At 52.9% G+C, this 20006-nt stretch overlaps 2 protein-coding genes across 3 annotated transcripts in view; both read right to left on the reverse strand.

Annotated features, from left to right (window-relative positions):
* The window catches only part of brd4 (bromodomain containing 4), a 48133-nt gene extending 47405 nt beyond the window's left edge, over window positions 1-728 (reverse strand). Inside the window, exon 1 of the mRNA XM_069195729.1 lies at window positions 621-728. The gene's annotated coding sequence lies outside the window, so the exon portion shown is untranslated. The remainder of the gene's footprint in view (window positions 1-620) is intronic.
* Window positions 729-4075: 3347 nt separating this feature from the next.
* akap8l (A kinase (PRKA) anchor protein 8-like) lies at window positions 4076-18827 on the reverse strand. Of its 2 annotated transcripts, none has more exons than XM_069195734.1 (13): window positions 18757-18827; window positions 16459-16494; window positions 15584-15818; window positions 12724-13189; window positions 10309-10423; window positions 9967-10013; window positions 9574-9604; window positions 9057-9165; window positions 8124-8265; window positions 6955-7060; window positions 6442-6572; window positions 5993-6088; window positions 4076-5893 (listed from the first exon to the last, which is right to left on the reverse strand). In XM_069195734.1, exons 1-13 carry the CDS (start codon window positions 18773-18775, stop codon window positions 5510-5512), a joined length of 1917 nt encoding a protein of 638 aa, XP_069051835.1. In that variant the 5' UTR covers window positions 18776-18827; the 3' UTR covers window positions 4076-5509. The 2 variants fall into 2 exon arrangements, with proteins under 2 accessions (XP_069051835.1, XP_069051834.1); XM_069195733.1 differs by lacking the exon at window positions 18757-18827 and adding an exon at window positions 17090-18706.
* Window positions 18828-20006: the final 1179 nt, after the last annotated feature.

Here is a 20006-nt window from a genome sequence, read left to right on the forward strand (position 1 = left end):
TTTCTCCTCAAGACAGGAGCATTCCCAACGCTCACTAGAACGCGTAACTCTACGGGCCCACACTAAACTGAAGTGCGTAAACCTGCTTCCAGAATACCACCCGGGCAGCAGTGCTATTCCCGAAAGGACCTGCGTGATTTCGCGCACGTAGCAACCGCGCCAGAGAGCAACGCCTACGCTACGCATAGAGCGTAACTTTTGTCACGAATACGGCCTTGGAGGTAGCTAAACAACCCAGCAGACAGCAAGACTGCCCCTCTCGCCTCTTTCGGTCCAACACCTTTTTCCACAGTGGCCGCTGCAAAAGGAGCTTTCGAAAGCTGAAGCCACAACTCCCACACTGCAAGCCAACTGGAAAGTGCCGCGCCGGCTCCAGCACTCTGCGCCTCGTCGAGCCTCGGGCCTCCCGTACAGACTCCCCGCTCTCCCGGCTTGCGCTCCGCACATCAGCGGGCAGGCACCCCGCCGTCGCTTCGGCCGTCAACCCCCTGGGCCTCAAGCGTACCCCAACATACCTCCCTCCACCTCCCAACACACCCCAGCTTCCAAAGCCATCGTATTGTGGCGATACGACACACTCCTTCCACCCCCCCGCCGCAAAACGAAAGTCGTTTATTTACCTTTTTTAATTGGGTTGTCAGCGCGCGCGCGGATCTTCCTTTTTCCCCGAATCCAGAACAAACAGCTTCTCCGACGTCACTGACGTCATACGCACAGCGGACGGCGCGTAAGGCTATAATGCTGTTGCGACTACGACCAACCCCCCCCGCCACCAATCCGCCCCGCCCGCTGTTGTAGTACAATGCGTTAGCAGCCGCTGAGCTCTGTCGTTACAACACGCACAAAGGTTCAAAACAGCGCCAACACACTGACACCACCGCAGCGACCACAAGCCGACACGAACGCCATGACATTAGGCAGGCGTCCCATCTTTTTATGACAATTCAAATAAATTCAACGAACAAAAATAGCCTGACGCCTTGCAATTTCCTTTTCTATGCATATGTTCATCTGCGCTTTTCGTTTCGGCCGAAAACAGGGGGAGGGGCGTTTATTGCACAAAGAGGTGTGGGAGTCGGTGTCGCCCTGGATCGCTTCGCTGCTCACAAAGGGGGCGAGTGGCCTCCTCCCGGTCAGCCTCATTCTGCAGCTCCAGCAGGGGGCAGTGTAACTCCCTGCCGGCGAGCAAGGCGCCTCTCTACCCCTTTTCTCTTTTGCCTTTAATTGAGACAGGCAACCGGAAATACTCTACAACGCAATTAGGACACCTTTTGCCGAGTGACGTACTGTATTGTGTTTGGCTTGTAAGGCGGAACGAAATGATTTTTGGAGCATCTAGAGTTCATGTGCATGCTGTTAATTAAGCCCATTAACTGACTTTCTCCTGGCACCACGATACTGTAGGTGAAGTGCACGATATTCTGAATGAGTTCGAGTAGGGAGTGTAGGCTGCAAAGGAACAAGTAAAAGCTTTATTCCATGCTGAAAAGTGAAGAACAGAAACACAACGTTTCAGCTGACTTGAAGGACCCACACCCGAAGAAGGCTCCACGGCTGAAACGTTGTGTTTCTTTTCTTCTCTTTTCAGCATGGAATTAACCTTTTACTTCCTCCATATTCTGAATGAGGTCCTGCTGGTGTGTTGTACATCTTGAGCATGGCGTCTCTCAGCTGTGATTTCTATATCCTAGCATCCTGTCTAAACTCGGTTCGTGGGGCTTCTGGCGTTTTCTGTTTTTTCTTTCTCATAGTTGGTCTAACTATTTAATCAGCTGCATAACTGTCATGTTTCCAGCTAGCCTCTGAGGAGATATATCGGCACCTGTTCTTTCAACAAACTGGTTTGACCAATCACCTCTAAAAGACTGTAAGATCATATAAATGGTTAATATAAAAAATCTGCATCACAGTCTGGTACGGCAACTGCACCGCATCCGACCGTAAGGCACTGCAGCGGGTGGTCAAAACTGCCCAACACATCATCGGCAGTGCCTTACCATCCATCCAGGAAATATACAACACCAGGAGTCTGAAAAAAGCCACCAAAATTATGTCTGACCCCACTCACCCCAGTAATAACTTGTTTGTCCCCCTGCCATCCGGCAGAAGGTTCCGGACACTCCAGTCACACACAACTGGACTCCAAAAGAGCTTCTTCCCCAGAGCCGTCAAGCTGGTGACGCCCCCACTCCCTCCCATCATACTATGATCTCTCCTCACTTCTTCCTGTACCCACAATGACTGTTCTCCAACACCACTACATACACGACTACTGAATGGAAGCCGAAATTGTAGTTAATACTGTATTAGTTGTAATATTTATTAATCACTGTACTCTTTGCACTGTTCCCCGAATTACTTTTGCATTGTTTTTGTCCTGTTTGCGTATTTGCACAGTTTTGATTACACTGTTATTGTTATTGTGTTACTGTCTATTGTCTTATCTTCTGTTCTGTTTATATACTGCACCTGAGTGACTAATGAGAAACACTTTTCACTATACTATGCACCTGTGTAAGTATAATGACAAAGATGATTTGAATTGTAAGGTACAGGTTCTGGCCACGGTCCATATCTGTACCGTCTGCCGACAACTTTCAAAGTGGTATCGCGGCGACCTCTTGTGGTCAGAGCCGCGAAGAGCAGGCATGTCAGACCCTCGTCTGCAAAAAAAATGAGAAAATGTATTTAAGAGCATGGTGTCCGTCTCGAGGGTTACCAACAGCCTTCGTCCTTCCAGGCCTCTCTGGCTTGCCGGCAGTTTTCCGATCCTCCTGCCCCTGACGGTAGTTTACTGCAGACCCCCAAGTCTTGCAAGCGCCTCCTCTGTTCAGTCCCGAATACTCCTTCCTCTGGCCATCAGCAAAGCCCTGCAAGCTTCTGCCCCAGTCCTGTATCGCTACAGGCAAATCCAGTAAGACACCCCAGCAACAAAATCTCACTGGTCTGCCGGCAGCGAAGCCGAGCCCTGCAGATCTGGCAGGACCAGCACAGTGAGGCCCAGACCGGACGGGACGTCCCACAAGGATGAGTCACGCCGCTGTGGCCATGGGCCCCCAGGGGTGAGTCGCTCAGGACCAGGACTAACTCCCCCGGCTCCACCAGAGATGCCAACACAGGAAGGCCTGGCGCCCCGAGCCTCCGACACCAGCTCCAGTCCCAGGAGGCCTCTGCTCTTCTGCCCCGCTGCCATTACCCTGGACCAGCTGGCCCCCTTAGGTGCTGGCCTGGGGAGACCTGGGAAAACCTGGATCCTGGCCTCCGAGGATGGGAGTTGTGGACCTGGGCCATACAGCACAAGTCCCAAACGTCCGCATCTCGGCTGCTCAGCTTCTAACGCATTCAGGGCTTTGTCAGCATATCACCCCGATTCTGACACCTCCCCCTCGCTGGCTCCCCATCACCCATCGCATCCCTTCAGATTTTACTTTTAATTCCTACAGCCTCGCATCCCAAATCCTAGCAATAACTCGCATCTCTCATCGCCCCGTAGGGCTGTACTCTCTGTAGTGTTTGCCTTTTCTCCTCCCCCCACCTTCTTCAGCTCTATATCTACTCAATGGTATGGTGATTCTTTATCCAGTTAAGTATCCCCCACACAGCTGGTGTACATGGGCACTGAAATAAACCCTTCCCAAGCCTTGAGAGCAACGGCCCTGCTGACTTCGCGGTCGTCTTGGAAACATGAGCGGGACAGTGAATTGGACGAGCTTGAGCCCGGGGCTACGGAGCCAGTATCAAGACCACATAAGAGCTTTCCGGGAACAGAGGAAGATTTGGGTTCCCCCCCCTCCCAAGCAGCATTCAGCCGAAAGTGGCGACCAGGTTTAGCGAACGGGGAGAGAAGTCACCAGCCAGAGCGACACTGCAGGCTCCGTTAAGCACAGGGTAAGCTCTCCCCCAGGAGCGGTGCTGAGCTCTGGGAGCCCACAAGCCGTCCAGCTTACTGGGCCCCTCCTCTGCTCGGCTCTCGTCAGAAGCTGCAACGTCAACTAATCCAACACGAACAGGCAGCGGAACGGGGCCGCAAACATGGTGTTCCACGTGCGTCAAGAGTTAACAAATGAGCACACCGTTTTCACTTCTTGGACACATTTATTCACAACAGTTCATAAAAAAAAACAACAAAAACAGCCATTTCTGAAAACTTAACCCCCCCACCCTACACTCTCTCCCAGGAGCCCCCACCTACACCAGCATTTCAGCATCAGCCCTCATCAAATGAACTCTGACCCCCACAGGATGCACACCACCCAGTCAGTTGGCCCACTGCAGACATGGTCCAAGTCAAGCACCCCCTGCTGCATGCAGTTTGTCCCTGCACTGCTCCCACAGCAGACTGGAGTGGAAGCTGAAGTGCACCGCGGCAGATGGCGTCTGAAGGGGTTAAACTAGACCAGCAGCACTTGGGGAGCCTGACCGAAGAGGAAGACGTGTTGTACACAATCACGTTGCACACAATCCCGATCCTTCTTGCATCGCTTGCTGGGAAAACTGGGCAAAGAAGCTGCAAAGTCCAGGAATGTCATTTTAAAAGGGAATAGCAGGAGGACACTTGACAATGTGGCTCTTTAGGATTGAATCCAGGAGGATAAAGGGGGGGGGAGTCGTAGAAACAGTCCTTGATCACATCACAGCTCAAGAGGGGCTTCATTATTAACGGCCAAAGAATTAAAAAACAAAACAAAACAGAAACAGATAGCATCAACTCCCAAGACCAGTCGCCTCTAGGGAAGTGAGAGTGTTCAATAGTCCAAACAAGATGTTCCGTCCAGCTGATCCATAGGGATTTGTGAGGGTCAGCTGCGAGGACTCACTCCAGCAGGGAAGACTTCTGCTGCAGGAGAAGTGTTCGGGCTGCCACAGTTCCGGTCGGGTGCTCTTCAAAGTCAGGTTAGTGGCATTCAACAGCAACAGCAGAAGCTCAGACAGCCCAGACTCAACGAGCCAGGGTATTTACAGAAAGACGAGGGACCCCAGGGCTTGGGGAGAGGAGTTAAGACGGGCGTTTCCAGTTCTGGGGCAGCCCCAGACAAGCAGGATTTACAAATATTCAATTCCACACTACTCCTGTCCCAGAGAGGGGGGGTCTCCCAGCTCACTTGACCCATAAAGACAAGATTGAGTGGTATGGGTTCAAGCCATCAAGGGTGAAGTGAGGAGTTGGCCAGGGATCACGATGCCGTCGGGGGACTCGTAGGCATGCAGTGTCGCCGGTGAGAGACTCACATCACCTCCGATCAGTACCGAACTCCTTTGTGCAGTTTTTGGCCATGAACCCAGATACAGAAAAAACTGGCAATCCCAAAATTAGGCGGAAATAAAAATCAGGGGGGGGTGGGGGGTGGGAGAAGGGGTCTAAATTAAAAAGTGAATTCTTAGCAAGAGTGCAAACGCCCTGCAAGTTTCTGAGGGAAGAACTGGGTTCTCCTGCTTTACATGAAAGGGAAATGAAAAAATTGACAAAGCCACGAGTGTTTATTAACTGATAATTAATTTAGGGGCTGACCTACAAGGCCTCCTGGGGCTCGGCTTTGCAGGAACTGGTCGGCCCATCTCCTTCCTCCTCCTCCACCTCATTGCCCTCCACCTCTTCCTCATTCCCCTCCTCTTCTCCCAGCTCTAACACCTCCTCTCCAGGCACCCCCTCCATATCCCCTTCATCCTCCATTTCCAGACCCTCCCCCTCTTCCTCTTCCTCTTTAACCTCCTCCTCCTCCTCCTCTCCAGCCTGGGAGCTCAGGACCCCCTCCGCCTCGGCCTCGCCCTCGCCCTCGCCCTCCGGTGCCCCATCTCCCTGGCTCTCGTTCAGCACCTCCCCCTCGGTAACGTCCATGGGCATGGACTCGTCCGGGTCCTGTTCATCGGGGTTGTTGGTGAACGGGTTCTCTCCCTAATTGCCGAAAAAAAGAGGACAGAGGGGTTCAGTACGAGCTCGTTAGCCAAGCCGTGACAGAGGAGACCCGAATCAGGAGCTGCGGTCCTCCCTCACCTTAAGGTAGCTCTCCAGCTTCTTGCCGATGACCTTGTGGTTGAGAATGCTGCGAGCCACAGACAGGCTGGACCTCTTGGACTGCTCCATCATGCCCTAGGAACAGCACAGGTCAGAGCAGCTTGGACTCCCTGCTCTGTACCCCCCCTCTCCCACACCCATCTCTCCTGTCTGTAATCCCCTCTCTCCCCACACCCATCTCTCCTGTCTGTACCCCCTCTCTCCCCACACCCATCTCTCCTGTCTGTACCCCCTCTCTCCCCACACCCATCTCTCCTGTCTGTACCCCCTCTCTCCCCACACCCATCTCTCCTGTCTGTACCCCCTCTCTCCCCACACCCATCTCTCCTGTCTGTACCCCCTCTCTCCCCACACCCATCTCTCCTGTCTGTACCCCTCTCCCCACACCCTACCCCCGTCACTCCTCTCTTGCCCTGCCCTCCCCTCACCCTGCGGTTGAAGTTGTGGTCTGGAGACTTGAGGTGCTTCTGGATGAGGTTGTGCTGCATGGGGATGAAGATGTCGCAGGCCGCGCAGTGGGCCGCCTCCACCTTCCTCACGAAGTGCTCCATCCCGATGTCTGCAGGCGAGACACACGGCCGGTCAGGCACCTGCAGCAGAGCGCCCCCCGGGGGGCGGAGGGGTCTGACCTGCTGCAGTAAGGCGCCCGCCGTGAAAACAAGCACAATGCGGGATCAGATTCAGTCGCTACAACCTGGCTCCCCGTCTCCGAGGTCAATAAACCAGCTGCAGACCCGTTCACGGACAGGCACCGAGCTGTGAGGTAACGAGTAAGAACTGCAACCTTTGTTTAAACACCTACCTGTTGCAGATTATTCCTTTACTACATTAGACTTCCATACACAACAGTGTTATTTGAGTAGTTAAGTAGCCTGGGCTCCGCAGGCCAGGTTTCGGAGGCCCAGTTTGTGAATGGTTTTCAGTCCAGCTGGGTTCCTTACCGCGGGTCAGGTCCTGCTCCTTGTACACCTGACAGATGGCCGCGCTGATGTTTTCCATGTGGTTCCTCCTCACCTCCGTCTTCTTGTATTTGTTCAACAAGTACTCCTGAGAGGGTTGAAGAAAAACGTCTGAGCCAGGTCTCTATCCCCCAGAGTTTTCAGACGACAACTGGGTCAAGCTGCTCATGGAGCATTCCTAGACAGTTCACAAAATGGGCTCTCCGTGGGGAAAATCCCATTGCCACAGGAATGTTTTCTGGGGCTTCCATAACATTACCATTGTCATACCGCCAATGAACACGGCACCCTCTGCTGCTCGGAGGCAAAACTGAGAAATCTGACAAAGCATTATTGTAGCCCATTGTAGCTCAATTAACACCCATAACACTGCCCCATAGTTACAGTGCTCACCTTTATACAAAACAACAAAACTCTTCCTGACTTAGGCACTTGGAAGAAGAGTCCAAGACCTGGGAGCTCTTAATTGCTCAATGTGGGGAAACAGATCATCGAGTACGTGACTCAGTACTTGCAGTATTCATAAGTACTCAAAACCCACATTGGCTCCGACAGCACTAACCCAGCAGATTACTTCAAAGCCAACAGTTAAACGAGTGGGGAAAACTACATGGATGGGCATTTAAAACCAAGATCAGGAGGCTCTTTACGCAATGGGTGGTGGGAGTATGGAACAAGCTTTCCACCCATGTTGTCGAAGCGAACTACCCAAGGCAAGAAAGGTATTTCCGGATGAGGATAAGATCCTGGAATCAATTAGCTACTAATTAACCAAACATGCTGGGTGGGCCACATGGCTGCCTCTCGTTTGCGGCTGCTTTTAAGACTCGCCATGGGAAGGCTGCACTCTGGCAGATATGGGCGACCCTTCGTGATTTACCAACACCACCAGGCATGTACAGCTACTTGGAGACACTGGATACAAAACATCACTCTAGACAATGATAGTCACGAGAACTACATTAAAAAAAAAACGTCCTCAGAAAGATATTAATATCCGAGAAAGGAAAATGTATTTTTCCCCCCTAAAGCAGCAGCATTCTCTTTAAAACCTAACAGTGCCAAACCATTGGTTTCAGGCCAATTTGTCGACTGAGGAATAACTGGGACGAGCCGAAGGAAATGTAAATGCGTGGACATGGGGGCCATACCTGCAGGAAGTCGGTGGTGGGTTTGGACAGCTTGCTGGCCAGGAATTTGAAGTGCTCCTTGTGAAACCTGCTCTCCAAGTGTGCCGTCATCTCGTCGTTGTAGAAGGAGCGGAATTTGCAGACCGAGCAGGCGAACATCACCCTGGGAAGGCAGGCAGGGTTTTGGCAAAACAGACCGAATGGGTACCAGCAAGGCGTTGCTCACGAGACATGCGTCTTTATAACGCCGACGGCATTGTTTTGTCTAAAAGCGCCAAGACCCTGTGCGAGAACAGCGAGTGTCCAGAAGGGGCCTCGAGAGCACAGAAACGGGCACATGGGGCTGTGGGGCCGGAGAACCGATGTCTCGGAGAAGCAGGTCTCCAGGCTTCTTTCCGGACGAGGTCCTCGGCAGGATGAGCAACTACCCAACCGAAAGGGCCCCTTGTGTTCAGCTGGGTTACTGTACTGCAGAAGCGATGTTCCAGCGTGACAAAGAGCAACGAGAATGATTCCTAGTCTCAGGGTACTGCAGTATACAGACAGGTCAAGAAGGAAACTATACGTCTTCAGGCAAGAAGAAAGGAGGTTTGAACCAGGTGGGGTACAGAGAGGTTCCTCCCATGGGACTGGTTCACATTCAGTAGTGTATCAGGGTTAAATATAGTAATGTAAGGGAAAATCATTCAGGACATAGATTAGGGAACACTTCTTTACTCAGAAGAAGTATCGGCAACAGGTGCAGACACCTTTACTCAGGTGGGTGTCTGCAACAGGCTTGCCAGCCAGGTGGCCGAGTCCCCCACCCTGAGCACCTTTCAGAAACAGCTAGGTGAAATCTTTGATTCACTTTTAAGCTCTTAAACAAGCAACAGAGGCCGAATACCCACCCCACACACACCTTATTCGCAAATGCTTATGAATGCCCTGGCCCCCCCCCCACTTCCCCCTCACCTCTCCAGGAACCGGCTGCTTCTCTTCTTCTGCTTGGGCTTCTCTGCCCCCTGAGGCTTCCCTTGCAGCCTCTTCTTCACCTGGCTGATCTCCTCCTGCATGGTGAGTGCTGGGAAAGGGAGCCGGTGAGAGCAATGAGTTTCACAGCACAGACAGATGAACTAAGGAGCATCCACCCATCTAACTGCTTTACCCAGTACAGGGGAGCTGGAGCCTATCCCAGCAAGCAACAGGTGCAAGGCAGAGTACACCCTGGAGGGGACTCAAGTCCATCACAGGGCACAAACACAGCTACTGACAGTCCCACTCACACCGGGGCCACTTTTCCCAGATTCCAACTAACCTGCCAGCATGACTTTGGACTGTGGGAGGAAACCCACATGAACATGGGGAGAACATACATCTCCACGCAGACAGCACCCCAGGAACTGAACCCAGAGACCCAGCGCTGCCAGGCAGCAATGCTGACCACTGTGCCATCTATGGAACATATCTGACAAATGCAATAAATTCTTACCATCCTCTCCCTCTATAGAATCTTCAACCTCCTGCAAATGGAAGAAAAAGACCATTCAAGATTCCAGATACGCAGAAAAATCAACACAGAACGACGCACGCAGGCCACCACTGCAGAAGCCTTACACAAGCCAGCCCGAAATGGGGACAGCAGCCGGATACAACGGCTGCATTCAGCTCACTGGTTATTCTGATCACCTAATCCCACTGCATCAATCCAAGCTGGATGGACGACAGCTGTAGCAGAGGAGCTGTCAGTCTGCTTGGACTGGCTATCAGGTCATCCTGGGTTACCAAGTGCTCCAATGTGAGCATCACTGTCTCTCCCAGGAAGCTCCTGACCACCTGGGAGCAGGGCCACACGGCACAGGAGGGCCAGGGAAAGGCCACTCACCGTTGTAGCCTTCCCGTCTTCTGCTTCTGCGCTGGGCTCCTCGGCCTCTGCAGAACACACATACACACACTGGGGTCACTCGGGATCGGACCCGGGCTCAGGTCATCACCATCAAGGACGCAACACTTCTCTGGCGCCTCATCAGAACCCGAGACCTTTATAGCCACCCATCTCGGGGTTAGGTGCCCTACCACGGTTAAGAGACTCCAAACCTCAAACCCTGAACAAACACGCGATTCTGCAGTTTTCCCTCTTACTTTCCAGGATGCAAAATATGCAATAAGCATGCAGGCACAGCAATCCCAGCCCTGGATCGCCAAGCAAATGCCAGGAGGGAGTTACCGTTGGCGGACTCCGATCCAGCCTGCTCCGTCTTCCCGATCTTGCTCTCCGGCTCGTCGGCAGCGGTCAGGGACTGCTTCCGTTTTTTCTTCCCGTCCTTTGGCACCTTCACCTGCTGAGAGAGTCAAGGTAGGGTGAGCCCCCCTCCCCAGAGCTCACTGCTCCCTTCCCACCCACACGCAGGTAGGCACTTAAACCTCTGACCGCCATATGACTTGTACAGTCACTGCACTGCAGGCAAACTTTCTCTCTGCCTCGCAGTCTCTCTGACACTCCTCCTCCGAATGGGACAGGAAAGCATCCCAAGCAGAAGCACCCGAGAGCTCCACCTCGTAACCGGCTCCCGGCCGGCACAGCTCAGCTCAGGAAAACAAAGCGGACTCTACTATAACCCCCACAGACAGCTTCTGATCCTTCTGCGTGACACAGGAGGCCATTCCTCAAAGCTGTCCCTAGGAGGAAGATTTCTGAAGAGTTCCTCGGCTTCAGGCACAGGTTCGAAAACCAGGCACCATTAACCTGCTGCTGGTAACGTTTCGAGACTCTTCAGCTGAAGCCAAATGTCGGGTAATAAAGAAAGATGAATTAAGAAATATTATAAAGTAGCATGCAAAAGAAGTATACTAAGATTTTGATTTTTGAGCCGAGGAACACCCTAGCACTCTCACAGACTGCTGGCCGTACTTACAGAACTCAGCCTTTTGTGTCATGCATCAAAGCCAAGGCAAATAAGCCAACAACCAAAGCACTCCACCCTTCTTCACAAAGTTGCACGATCTCAACATCCCGAAAGAACATGAGAAAAACAAAATCATTCTGGTTCTTGTTCAAAATTTCTCATTTCCTTCTACGGCAGACAATATCAAGGTTGTTCATCAGACCCAGGGACTCAGATTTTAAAAAAGCCACTAAATCAAACTGAGCAAATGCTCTTCAGCAAGTCCTGTCTTCAATACCAGCACATGAGAAGTACGATTAATTCAACAGTAGACCCCACACACTTCGGTGCCATCCAAGATCAAGGTGAAGTGCTCTGCAACAGAGTGATACTGGCTACGGAGGTCTCCAGAGTTCAGCTTGGCCGATAGTTCCCTGCTCCTGCTCGTACTGTGGCCAGTGGTACTTCCTGGAGGGCTCGGGCGCACAGCCCTGCTTTGCCATGGACACTGGTGGGCGGTGGGGAGGGCAGCGTGGTGATCCGGCTGTGGCCCTTGAGTCGCTGGGACCCATGAGCAAGTATTCCTCTGCAAGGACAGGTGTGCACACTATGCACACTAGTGCCCTGGCCCTTCTGCTCCAGCACCACTGTGCCCAGACATCAGATCAAACAACGGGGGGATTTGCAAAACGCAATGGATTGCCTGCCCAGCCCCAGTTTGCATTTTTTTTTTAGGAAAGAGGAGCAAGACTCTAGATTGCCCAGGATGACAGGAAGACAAAGCCTCAGGATGCCGTGCAATCTGGCCAGGTTTCACAGTTGCTGGATTGTTCAGATCCAGTTTCCTCACCCCCCACCCCACACAATCACAAAAAACAGTCTGACTGCACCCTGCCACAGGCTCAGCCTGGTTGTCATACTGCAATCCGCTATATCCCAATCCCCTAGAAAACACCTGCCCCTCCACACACACACCAGGCCCCCTCACCTAACCCAACCACTCCCCTGCAGAAGGAGTTGTCAAGAACAGGACCAGGGGAGAAACTGCACTCCCTGCCCACACGACTGCCCTGGGGGCGCCGAGGAAATGAGACGGCACTTCACATCCCATGATTCCAAGCCTCGATTTGCAACAACACTTCCTCGCAGTGAGTCAGAACCACAACCACCGCCTAGCTGGGAGGTTCAGTCGAAGCGTGCCTCGATCCTTTTTAAGGCATGGCCGAAGCCTTTCGACTAAGAAGCAATCTCTTTCCCCACCTGCAAGAAATATCGTCCCCTTTGGCATACTCCCCCATCCCATGTTGCTCACAACGTAAAAAAAAAGAAAACTTCCCGCTGAGAATCGGTAACTAAGGAGATCTGAAGGGAGTCAGAGCAGGATCACCCATGGTGTGGTGCCAGCAGAGCCAGCAGGAGAGCTCCAGGACCCGAGGCCCCCTGCCTGCCTGCCGCCCCAGAGACTGGGGAGATCGGCGCCCCTCTAACCCGGGGACTGGGGGGCGTGTCCGGCTGCTGCGCCTGCGCAGGCGGAACAGAGGGCGGCGCTTGCGAACAGGCGGCGGACAGATACGGACAGGCTGCGGGGATGGGGACGGACAGGGGGGGGGTGGCGGCATCTGGATCGGCTGTGTAGATGCGGGCGGGGCGCGTGAATGGCACGGGCAATGGGAGAGAGGTGGGGAGGGATGGATTTCAGATTTTTTTTTTTTGCCCCGGCTGCTGCCGGTGTGGTCGACCACTCTGCGGGTACTTACTCGGCTGGGCGTTCTCTTGCGCACGCGCTGTCGGCCGGCCCACATCCCCGCTCCGCCGCCATAGCGCCTCCCGGGGTAATCCGGCGCGCCCGGGGGCTGGTACATGCCCATTTCAGGGTACATGTGGTGAGAGAGGAGCGACGGGAGCTTGCCGCCTGGAGAGGGGCCCCCCCTGCCGCCCATTGGGGGCTCGCTCCACCGCCCAAAACCTCGGCCGCCCCCGGGGCCTCTGGGGGAGCGCCGCGCGGCCCAGCCCTGGCCGTAGGTGTCCCGCGGCTGTCTTGGGTTGAGAGACTTTCCGGATCCATAGCCGGAGCCGTCATAGCCCCCTGGTCCGCCGTAGGCAGCGCCGCCCCGTGGCGGCATGTGATCCGGCCCTCCTTCACTGTAACCATAGCCGGATCTGTAGAGATCCCGGTCGTTTAGTGAGGTGGCCCGAGAGTCGAAGGACTCGTATTGGTCAAACCTGCAAAGGAGGTGCAGAGCAAGGAAGGTGAGGAGAGCATGCCGACTTGGAAACACACAAAAAAAAAAAATAGACTGAATGCAGGGAAATACATTATTTTTGTCGTGCACACAGGTTTCCTGGCTCTCTCCCCCTCCTGCCCCCTCTAGGTAGTGACATTTTCTCGTTCGTTTTCCAGGTGCCAGCAAATCAGATCAGATCTGAAAGCCTTTTCCGATACTCCATAGGCAAAGGGTTTAAGAAAAAATGGGGGGGGGGGGGGGGTGAACGAGACCCACAGTGTCTCCAGAGAGATTGGTTTATCCCAAAGCACAACGAGGACGGCCTGATGGGCAGCCTCAGGAGCGCACGTGCTACCTCGTTTCCGAAACGGGGGAAGGGGAGAGGGTGTGCAACAGACTTTTTCCACCTGTCCCCCCCCCATACAGGAGCACAGGAGAGATGCCTCCACAGAGCAACATGAGGCCCCAGCCCACAGCGCGTCACACTGCACTGCTCTTTGGTTTTATCAACCGGAGGTGCGTTATCAGGCTGAGCCAAAGCCAAGACTCAGGGTCTTCCATGTGACTCTTCGGGCTAGACTGTTTCCGTAGCGGCACGCCCACCCTGCTGGCAGAACAAAAGTGGGGAAGAGGGGCTAGTCTCTGGAACAATGACAGATCTTATCAATCTTTTTTTAAAAAAAAAAACAAGGAACAAAGGCAACCTGTTGAGAGAGCCTCAAAATAACAAAAAGGTATTAGTTCAAGTGCAAAAAAACAGTGAAAACAAGGATGGGATGGAGAGACAGAATTGCTCAGACTCGGCACACCGTAGAGGCCTCCAGCAGCACTGCCCCAGGCGCGGGGACTGCAGCAGCAAGGGGCAGGACAAAAAAATCACGTCACCAATTCAAAAATGAACACAGGATTTCTTGGGAAGAAAAAAATGGGTTTGTGATCATTAAGTGGATCAACAAGCAATGTCCAGACAATACTGGTTGCGTTGATACATTAACCTGATCAGTCATATGTAACCCTGTACCCGACCCTTGACAAGACTCCATGTGCTGTCCTTGTCCAACCTGTCCGCCAACAGTCGAACCCCTGTACCCTGGACCCCCCAGGCCAGTCAACGCCCAGAATGCACCATCGCGGAGACAAACAGCGGCCTTTATAACACATCGTCACGTCACACTTCCACTTGACCACTTACAAAACTGGACGCACTCAGAGGCTCTCTTCCAAAAGATGCAGCGGCCCCAATGCCAAATCAATGCAAATATCCATCTGTGTCAGCATCCCTACTCCCCCCCCACCAGGCCACAACCAACACCTTCCAACTCCACTTCACAGAACTCCCATTGAGCTACACTGAGGGGCACCGCTGCCTTCTGGGAAGCTAACTGAGCCACGAAGGGAGACGTTCACCCATCAAAGGTCAGAGCTCAAGTGGAATCAAAGACAGGAAAGACTTGGGTTGATCAGATGGTGAAACCGTTCTACGCTTTTGTGTTAAAGTAGAGAAAACTGGGAATATAGGGAACCAGGATCCAATATGATTTTTAATCCACTCATTTGCTGAACATTTCTGAAGGCCATTGACTTTCACGAGCTGCTCAAAGCTCCTGCTTATGTTTAGAAGGACTAGGATTCTGCTTAGCACTAGCACTGCACCTGCCAGTATAAAAACACTTGCCCCACATAACCAAACCAACGGGAAACTCATCTCTACAAAGACTTTGTGCCATTTTGAAAGGTGGTTCCTGCAGTGTTGTCACGCAACTTCAAAATGCCTACCACTTTCTTCCCCCTTACCCCAATATGGATTCTTCATCGGCCAACAGACTTTTCTTCAACTGAACCAGCCGAGGACAGGGGAGTAAAGAGACTGAGCACACCCACAGCAGCGAACGCCCCTGGAGGAGCAACACAGTCCCACAGTCCTGTATTCCAAGCAACCTTTCAGCCTCCAGAGGGTTCCCTCAAGGTCAAATGAGTTTAGTGCCAAAGCCGCAGGCCACAATAACCATGGGAAGAGGAAAATCAAGGTGGGGGCTCTTCTTTTTTAGAATTAGCGAGCTAAATCCAGCGTCTGCCTCCAGGACACACGAGCGCTGTCAGAAGCACGGTGACCGCAGGCCGCGCTGTGGACAGCACTGGAATATCTGGACGGCCCTCCAGAGACAGGCTGGCAGCACTCAGTGCTCAGGGGCACAGAAGTGCGTGTCCGGGGAGGAAAGGGGACGATGGAACAGACCCCCTCTGCTCCCTGGAAAGAGGGATGCCCCTGGGCTCGAGAGAGAGGGGAACACCAAGGGAAGCTCACGCGACACACACCAGCTCTCGAGACGCCCCCCCCTGCTGCTCCACGAGAGCGCAGGGCGTGGCGTGTGTGCGCGCGCGCGCAGTTTACCTATCGCTCCGGCCCCCTCCATGGCCCTTCATGGCCCCCGCGCCCTCCAGCTGGGTCAGCATGTCCAGGCGCTGGTTGATCTTGGCGATCACGGCGTCGGCGCTGGTGCCGGTGGTGGAGAGCGAGGAGGGGCCGCCAACCCCCGACAGGCCCCGCTTCTGGCCCCCGTAGCCCCCGAACCCCGAGTCCGAGTCCTTCCCGTAGCCGAAGCCATACGAGTCGTACCCGCCCGAGCCTGGAGGGGAAAGAAACCCGCAGGTCACCCGCGGAGGGCACACAACGCGCTCCCCACCTATGGCGTTCACACCGCGATTCGCTACAGCGCTGCGGAACCTGAGTCGAGGGAGAGCCCTTCCCACCCCACACAGCAGGAAGTAAAACAAAGGGTCAAAATATCTTTCTACAGAATGAAGTGACCGAGGAGATGCAAACACGCCACCGACCCGAACAGTCAGCTGGGAAATCGGTATTTCCAGAGCCCGGAAACCTGACAGGCCCAACCCACCCGGTCCTGAAACTGCAGAAGAACGTTTCAGTCTGCTGGCAGAGGGACCACAGACCTGAAAGGTATCTCACTGCTGTCTGGGTTTCTAGTTCTGGACTGTTTTGTACAGCACCGGGTACGGACATCTGATCCGTAACAATGAGCCCCAACCGCTGTTAAATGCAACGAGGAAACACTTGCATCCGAGTCCAGATTAGCTCGGATTTAGGGGTTAACTCCTAACCGTCCGGAGTCTCCGCCCAGACAATCAGCATTCCTCTTGAAATTACTTAAACGCTTAAGGTGAGGTCAGTGTAAGTCTGCCACACCCCTAACACACACATCCGTGTAAAAAAAAAAAAAGGGAGAAACAGGACTGTGCTGATCTTACCCCGGCTGGAAGAGCCGCCACTCCAGCTGGAATAACCTGAAACAAGAAGACAGGGAGTCGTCAGGCAGCCACGGGGAGGGGGGAACGTGCACACCAGGAGTCAAGCTGCTCTGCCAGCACGCGCTGGGCCGCCTCTCCGTTAACATTCAAGCTCTGCTAAACCGCACCCTCCGGCCCGTTCCCTTGCTCCTTCTGGAGAGGCCTGCCGGGTCATGGCCGTTCACAATCCTCAAAGGGAAATCAGGAAGCAGAGAATGCGGGGGGGATAAGCTGCATGGACATGCATTTAAAACCAAGCACAAGGGACACTGTACACAAAGGGTAGTGGGAGTCTGGGACAAGCTACCCAGCCACATTGGTCCCAGGATGTCAGCCAGCCATTTCTTTAAGGAAGCCGGGGTACCATCTTCAGCAATCAACCGCCCAGTGGACCAGACGGGCTTCCTCCTGTTTGGAAGCTCCCTTGTGAAGCAGTACATGTTGAGCAAAATGACAACCAGCACAGCTCCCCGGCTTGCAAACGAAGACCTTTTATAACCAGTACACATATACATGCAGAAGAGCATCACCTGTATATGTGTACAGGTATGAATGAGAACTTGAACCCGTTTTTGAATTGGGAAACCTGTACCTGCGTTCTGAGGGTAGTAACTGGAATTCATTCAACAGAGCGTGAAGGGTCCTCTAGGATGGGATATGCTTTAGGAAAGACTTGTAACTGGGGAAAAAAACGGCAGTAGAAAACTCTTCGCCTTTCTCCTTGGTTTGACAAGGGGGTATCTTTTCTTCCTCTCAGCAGATTGTTAGCGCAAATGGAAAAGACAGATGTGTAAAGAAATCACCTTTTACTCCCTCTCCCCGCATCCTTTTTTATTTATTTAACCCAACAGTTCTAGGGATGGTGGGAACTATGAACGAAGAAGGGTTCACACTACAATAGGACTACAACAGAGCTGATGACTTTGCGCCAATTAATTTCCGCCGGCAGGCCCGCTCCCCGTCCCTCACTTCCGCCCTGTCACTGTCACGCGGCGACAGCAGCCCTTTCAAAACACTGCTCCATCAAACCTAGAGCAATCGCGACAGCAGCAGCGTGCGATTCAAGCCATCGTCCAGTCATTGCATTAGCCTTCCAGCCCGAGTATCCTGCACAACACGCGTACGGCTCGCGAGTACGTTGCTCTGCATTGTTCTAAAAAAAAAAGGACAATTGTAAAATCCAGAGTTGGGGGGTGGGGGGTGTGTCGCTTGGGACAGCATTTCTAAATAGCCTACGCCGTCCAGCGTGTTTAACCGTGGGCGAGTTGCATTTGAACATGAGTCTCGGTAAAACCAGCTTGGGGGAAGCAGGTTTTGCGTTTGTCTCCAACAGCCTCTGGGACCCACAGACAGGGAACCCCGAAATCGCTTGGCTGGCTGATGCTACAAGGCTTTCGATGAAGGTACCACAGTACTCCACCGGCTACACGCCGTATTTCAGCTCTCCACGCACAAGTGTGCAGGATTGTATCGGGAGTAGAGCCAGGGGGATGGGGGAGGTAGCAGGAAAAGCGGCTGCGAGTCGCACGTTTAAAAGTACAAAACACCGACTATAACGCGGCGGCCATTTTCTTCGGCTCGCCCCGTGCGCAGCGGCGCACCGACTCCATTTTAACGGCATCGCACAGGACGGCAGCCCATTTCCAACCCCAACCGGACCTGCAGAGGCAGAAACGAGGCGCCCCCGCGTTGCAAACAAACCGTAACGTGGGAGTAAAGCCTACAGGCATTAACAGCTCCGGTAAAGAAAATGGCGTGCCTTTCCCCTACACAAAATGACTGTGCACATCGTAGAGGACTTGTATAGCTCTGGGCTGGCCGATATAGCCTAACCGCCGTGCCAGAATACAGTTACCCCCCATTCCCCACAACCCTGGGTAAAACCCTGCTTTTCACCGCACGCCTCTGAGCAGCAAAGTGAAAATGAAACCGGCAAACTGTACAGTGCGGTGGGACAGCCCCGACCAATACCGGCCCGTTTAATCTCTCCCTCTCCATCATGCTACATAGCACACTAAAAACCGGGGCAATACATAAATAATTCAAGCCAAGCAGATGAACAAGCCCGACGTGCAGGACTTCCACAGCGACCAAAACGTTTTTAAAGAGCCTTCTGAGCCAGCAGGGTTCTCAATCCGAACGTGCACAGGAAAAACGAGACTATAAGTGTTACACAACGGAGAAACGAAGGTGCCTCGTGTAAGCCGTTCTACTGCATCAGAAAGATGAAAAAATAAAGACGATAAACATCTCCTTTACCGTAACCACGGCCGTCCATTGCTCTCTGTAGTCCAGGCAGATCTAAGCAGCACTCTCGAGGAGGTAGATCTACAATCACCTAGACAACCGCTCCCTCGCATTCCCATTGGCCGAGTGAAGGCAGATAACTCATCTAATTGGCTCAAACGGTCGTCGTTCAAAAAAATCGACCTATCAGCCACCACGGAGTCATGAATAGGCAGTGACAAATAAAGAAGAGCGCGTCTGGTAGGCTCCTTCTCAGAGGTGGAGTGAATCTCTTCATTTTGTTTGTAGGATCTGTTGTAAGATCTCAGGAGCGCTACCTTCACCTTGTATCTGCTGTACACATTGTGAAAATTGCTATTGCTGTCCTACTGCACTATGACTGTGGCCCCTATTGTAACAGGACTGTTCTACTGCACTGGGACTGTGGCCCCTATTGTAACGGGACTGTTCTACTGCACTGGGACTGTAGCCCCTATTGTAACGGGACTGTTCTACTGCACTGGGACTGTAGCCCCTATTGTAACGGGACTGTTCTACTGCACTGGGACTGTAGCCCCTATAGTAACAGGATCCCCTCCAAGGTGTTTCAAGCCATGTGCTTCCTGGGATAGGCTCTGGGCTACAGTGACCATGAACAGAATAAGCAGTTATAGAAGGAGATGTGATGTAAAAAACCTCATAAAGGTTACAAGCAACAGAAGGCCATTCAGCCCATCTCTCCCAGTTGGTAGTTGGTAGTTAATTGATCCCAGCATCTCACCCAGCCTCTTCTTAAAAGAAGCCAGAGTATCAGCTTCAACCACAAGGTTGGGCAGCTTGTTCCACACTCCCACCACTCTTTGTGTAAAGCAGTGTGCCCCGTTCTCAGTTCTAAATGCACATTTTTCCAGCCTGAACCTTTCAGCTCCCACTTTGAAGGGGACCAGAGTCCACAGACTGGAAAACCCCAGATGTGAACATGAAGCGGATAGAAACAATGGGGTGGCTCCGGGGCATCTTGGGAGGAGAGAGAGGAGGAGGAGGGGTAGGTGGCACTGGAGGAAGACAGAGAGTGATTGTCAGAGCACTCCCAGCTCCTAGTGTGCATGTCAGCACAGTAACATATTTATCCCACAGGCTTGGCTGCAAAAGAGCTTTCAGAACAACTCATGCAGGGGAGTTAGGACAGAGGAGTAATGTGCATATGTTTCTTTTTTATTGGAAAGACGTGGGTGGCACAGTGGCACATATTCATGCTTCTCAGAGGGTTCGATAACATTTCA

Source organism: Lepisosteus oculatus, chromosome 11 (assembly GCF_040954835.1).
Source record: "Lepisosteus oculatus isolate fLepOcu1 chromosome 11, fLepOcu1.hap2, whole genome shotgun sequence".
NCBI classification, from domain to species: Eukaryota; Metazoa; Chordata; class Actinopteri; order Semionotiformes; family Lepisosteidae; genus Lepisosteus; species Lepisosteus oculatus.

Excerpts from the sequence above, each read along its gene's own strand:
- akap8l (XM_069195733.1), bottom strand. The coding sequence starts at position 17,120 with ATGAATTCCAGTTACTACCCTCAGAACGCAG. Across the intron at positions 16,495-17,089 it reads TTACTACCCTCAGAACGCAG|GTTATTCCAGCTGGAGTGGC; the intron begins GTACAGGTTTCC and ends TTCTTGTTTCAG. Across the intron at positions 9,605-9,966 it reads AAGACGGGAAGGCTACAACG|GAGGTTGAAGATTCTATAGA; the intron begins GTGAGTGGCCTT and ends TTCCATTTGCAG.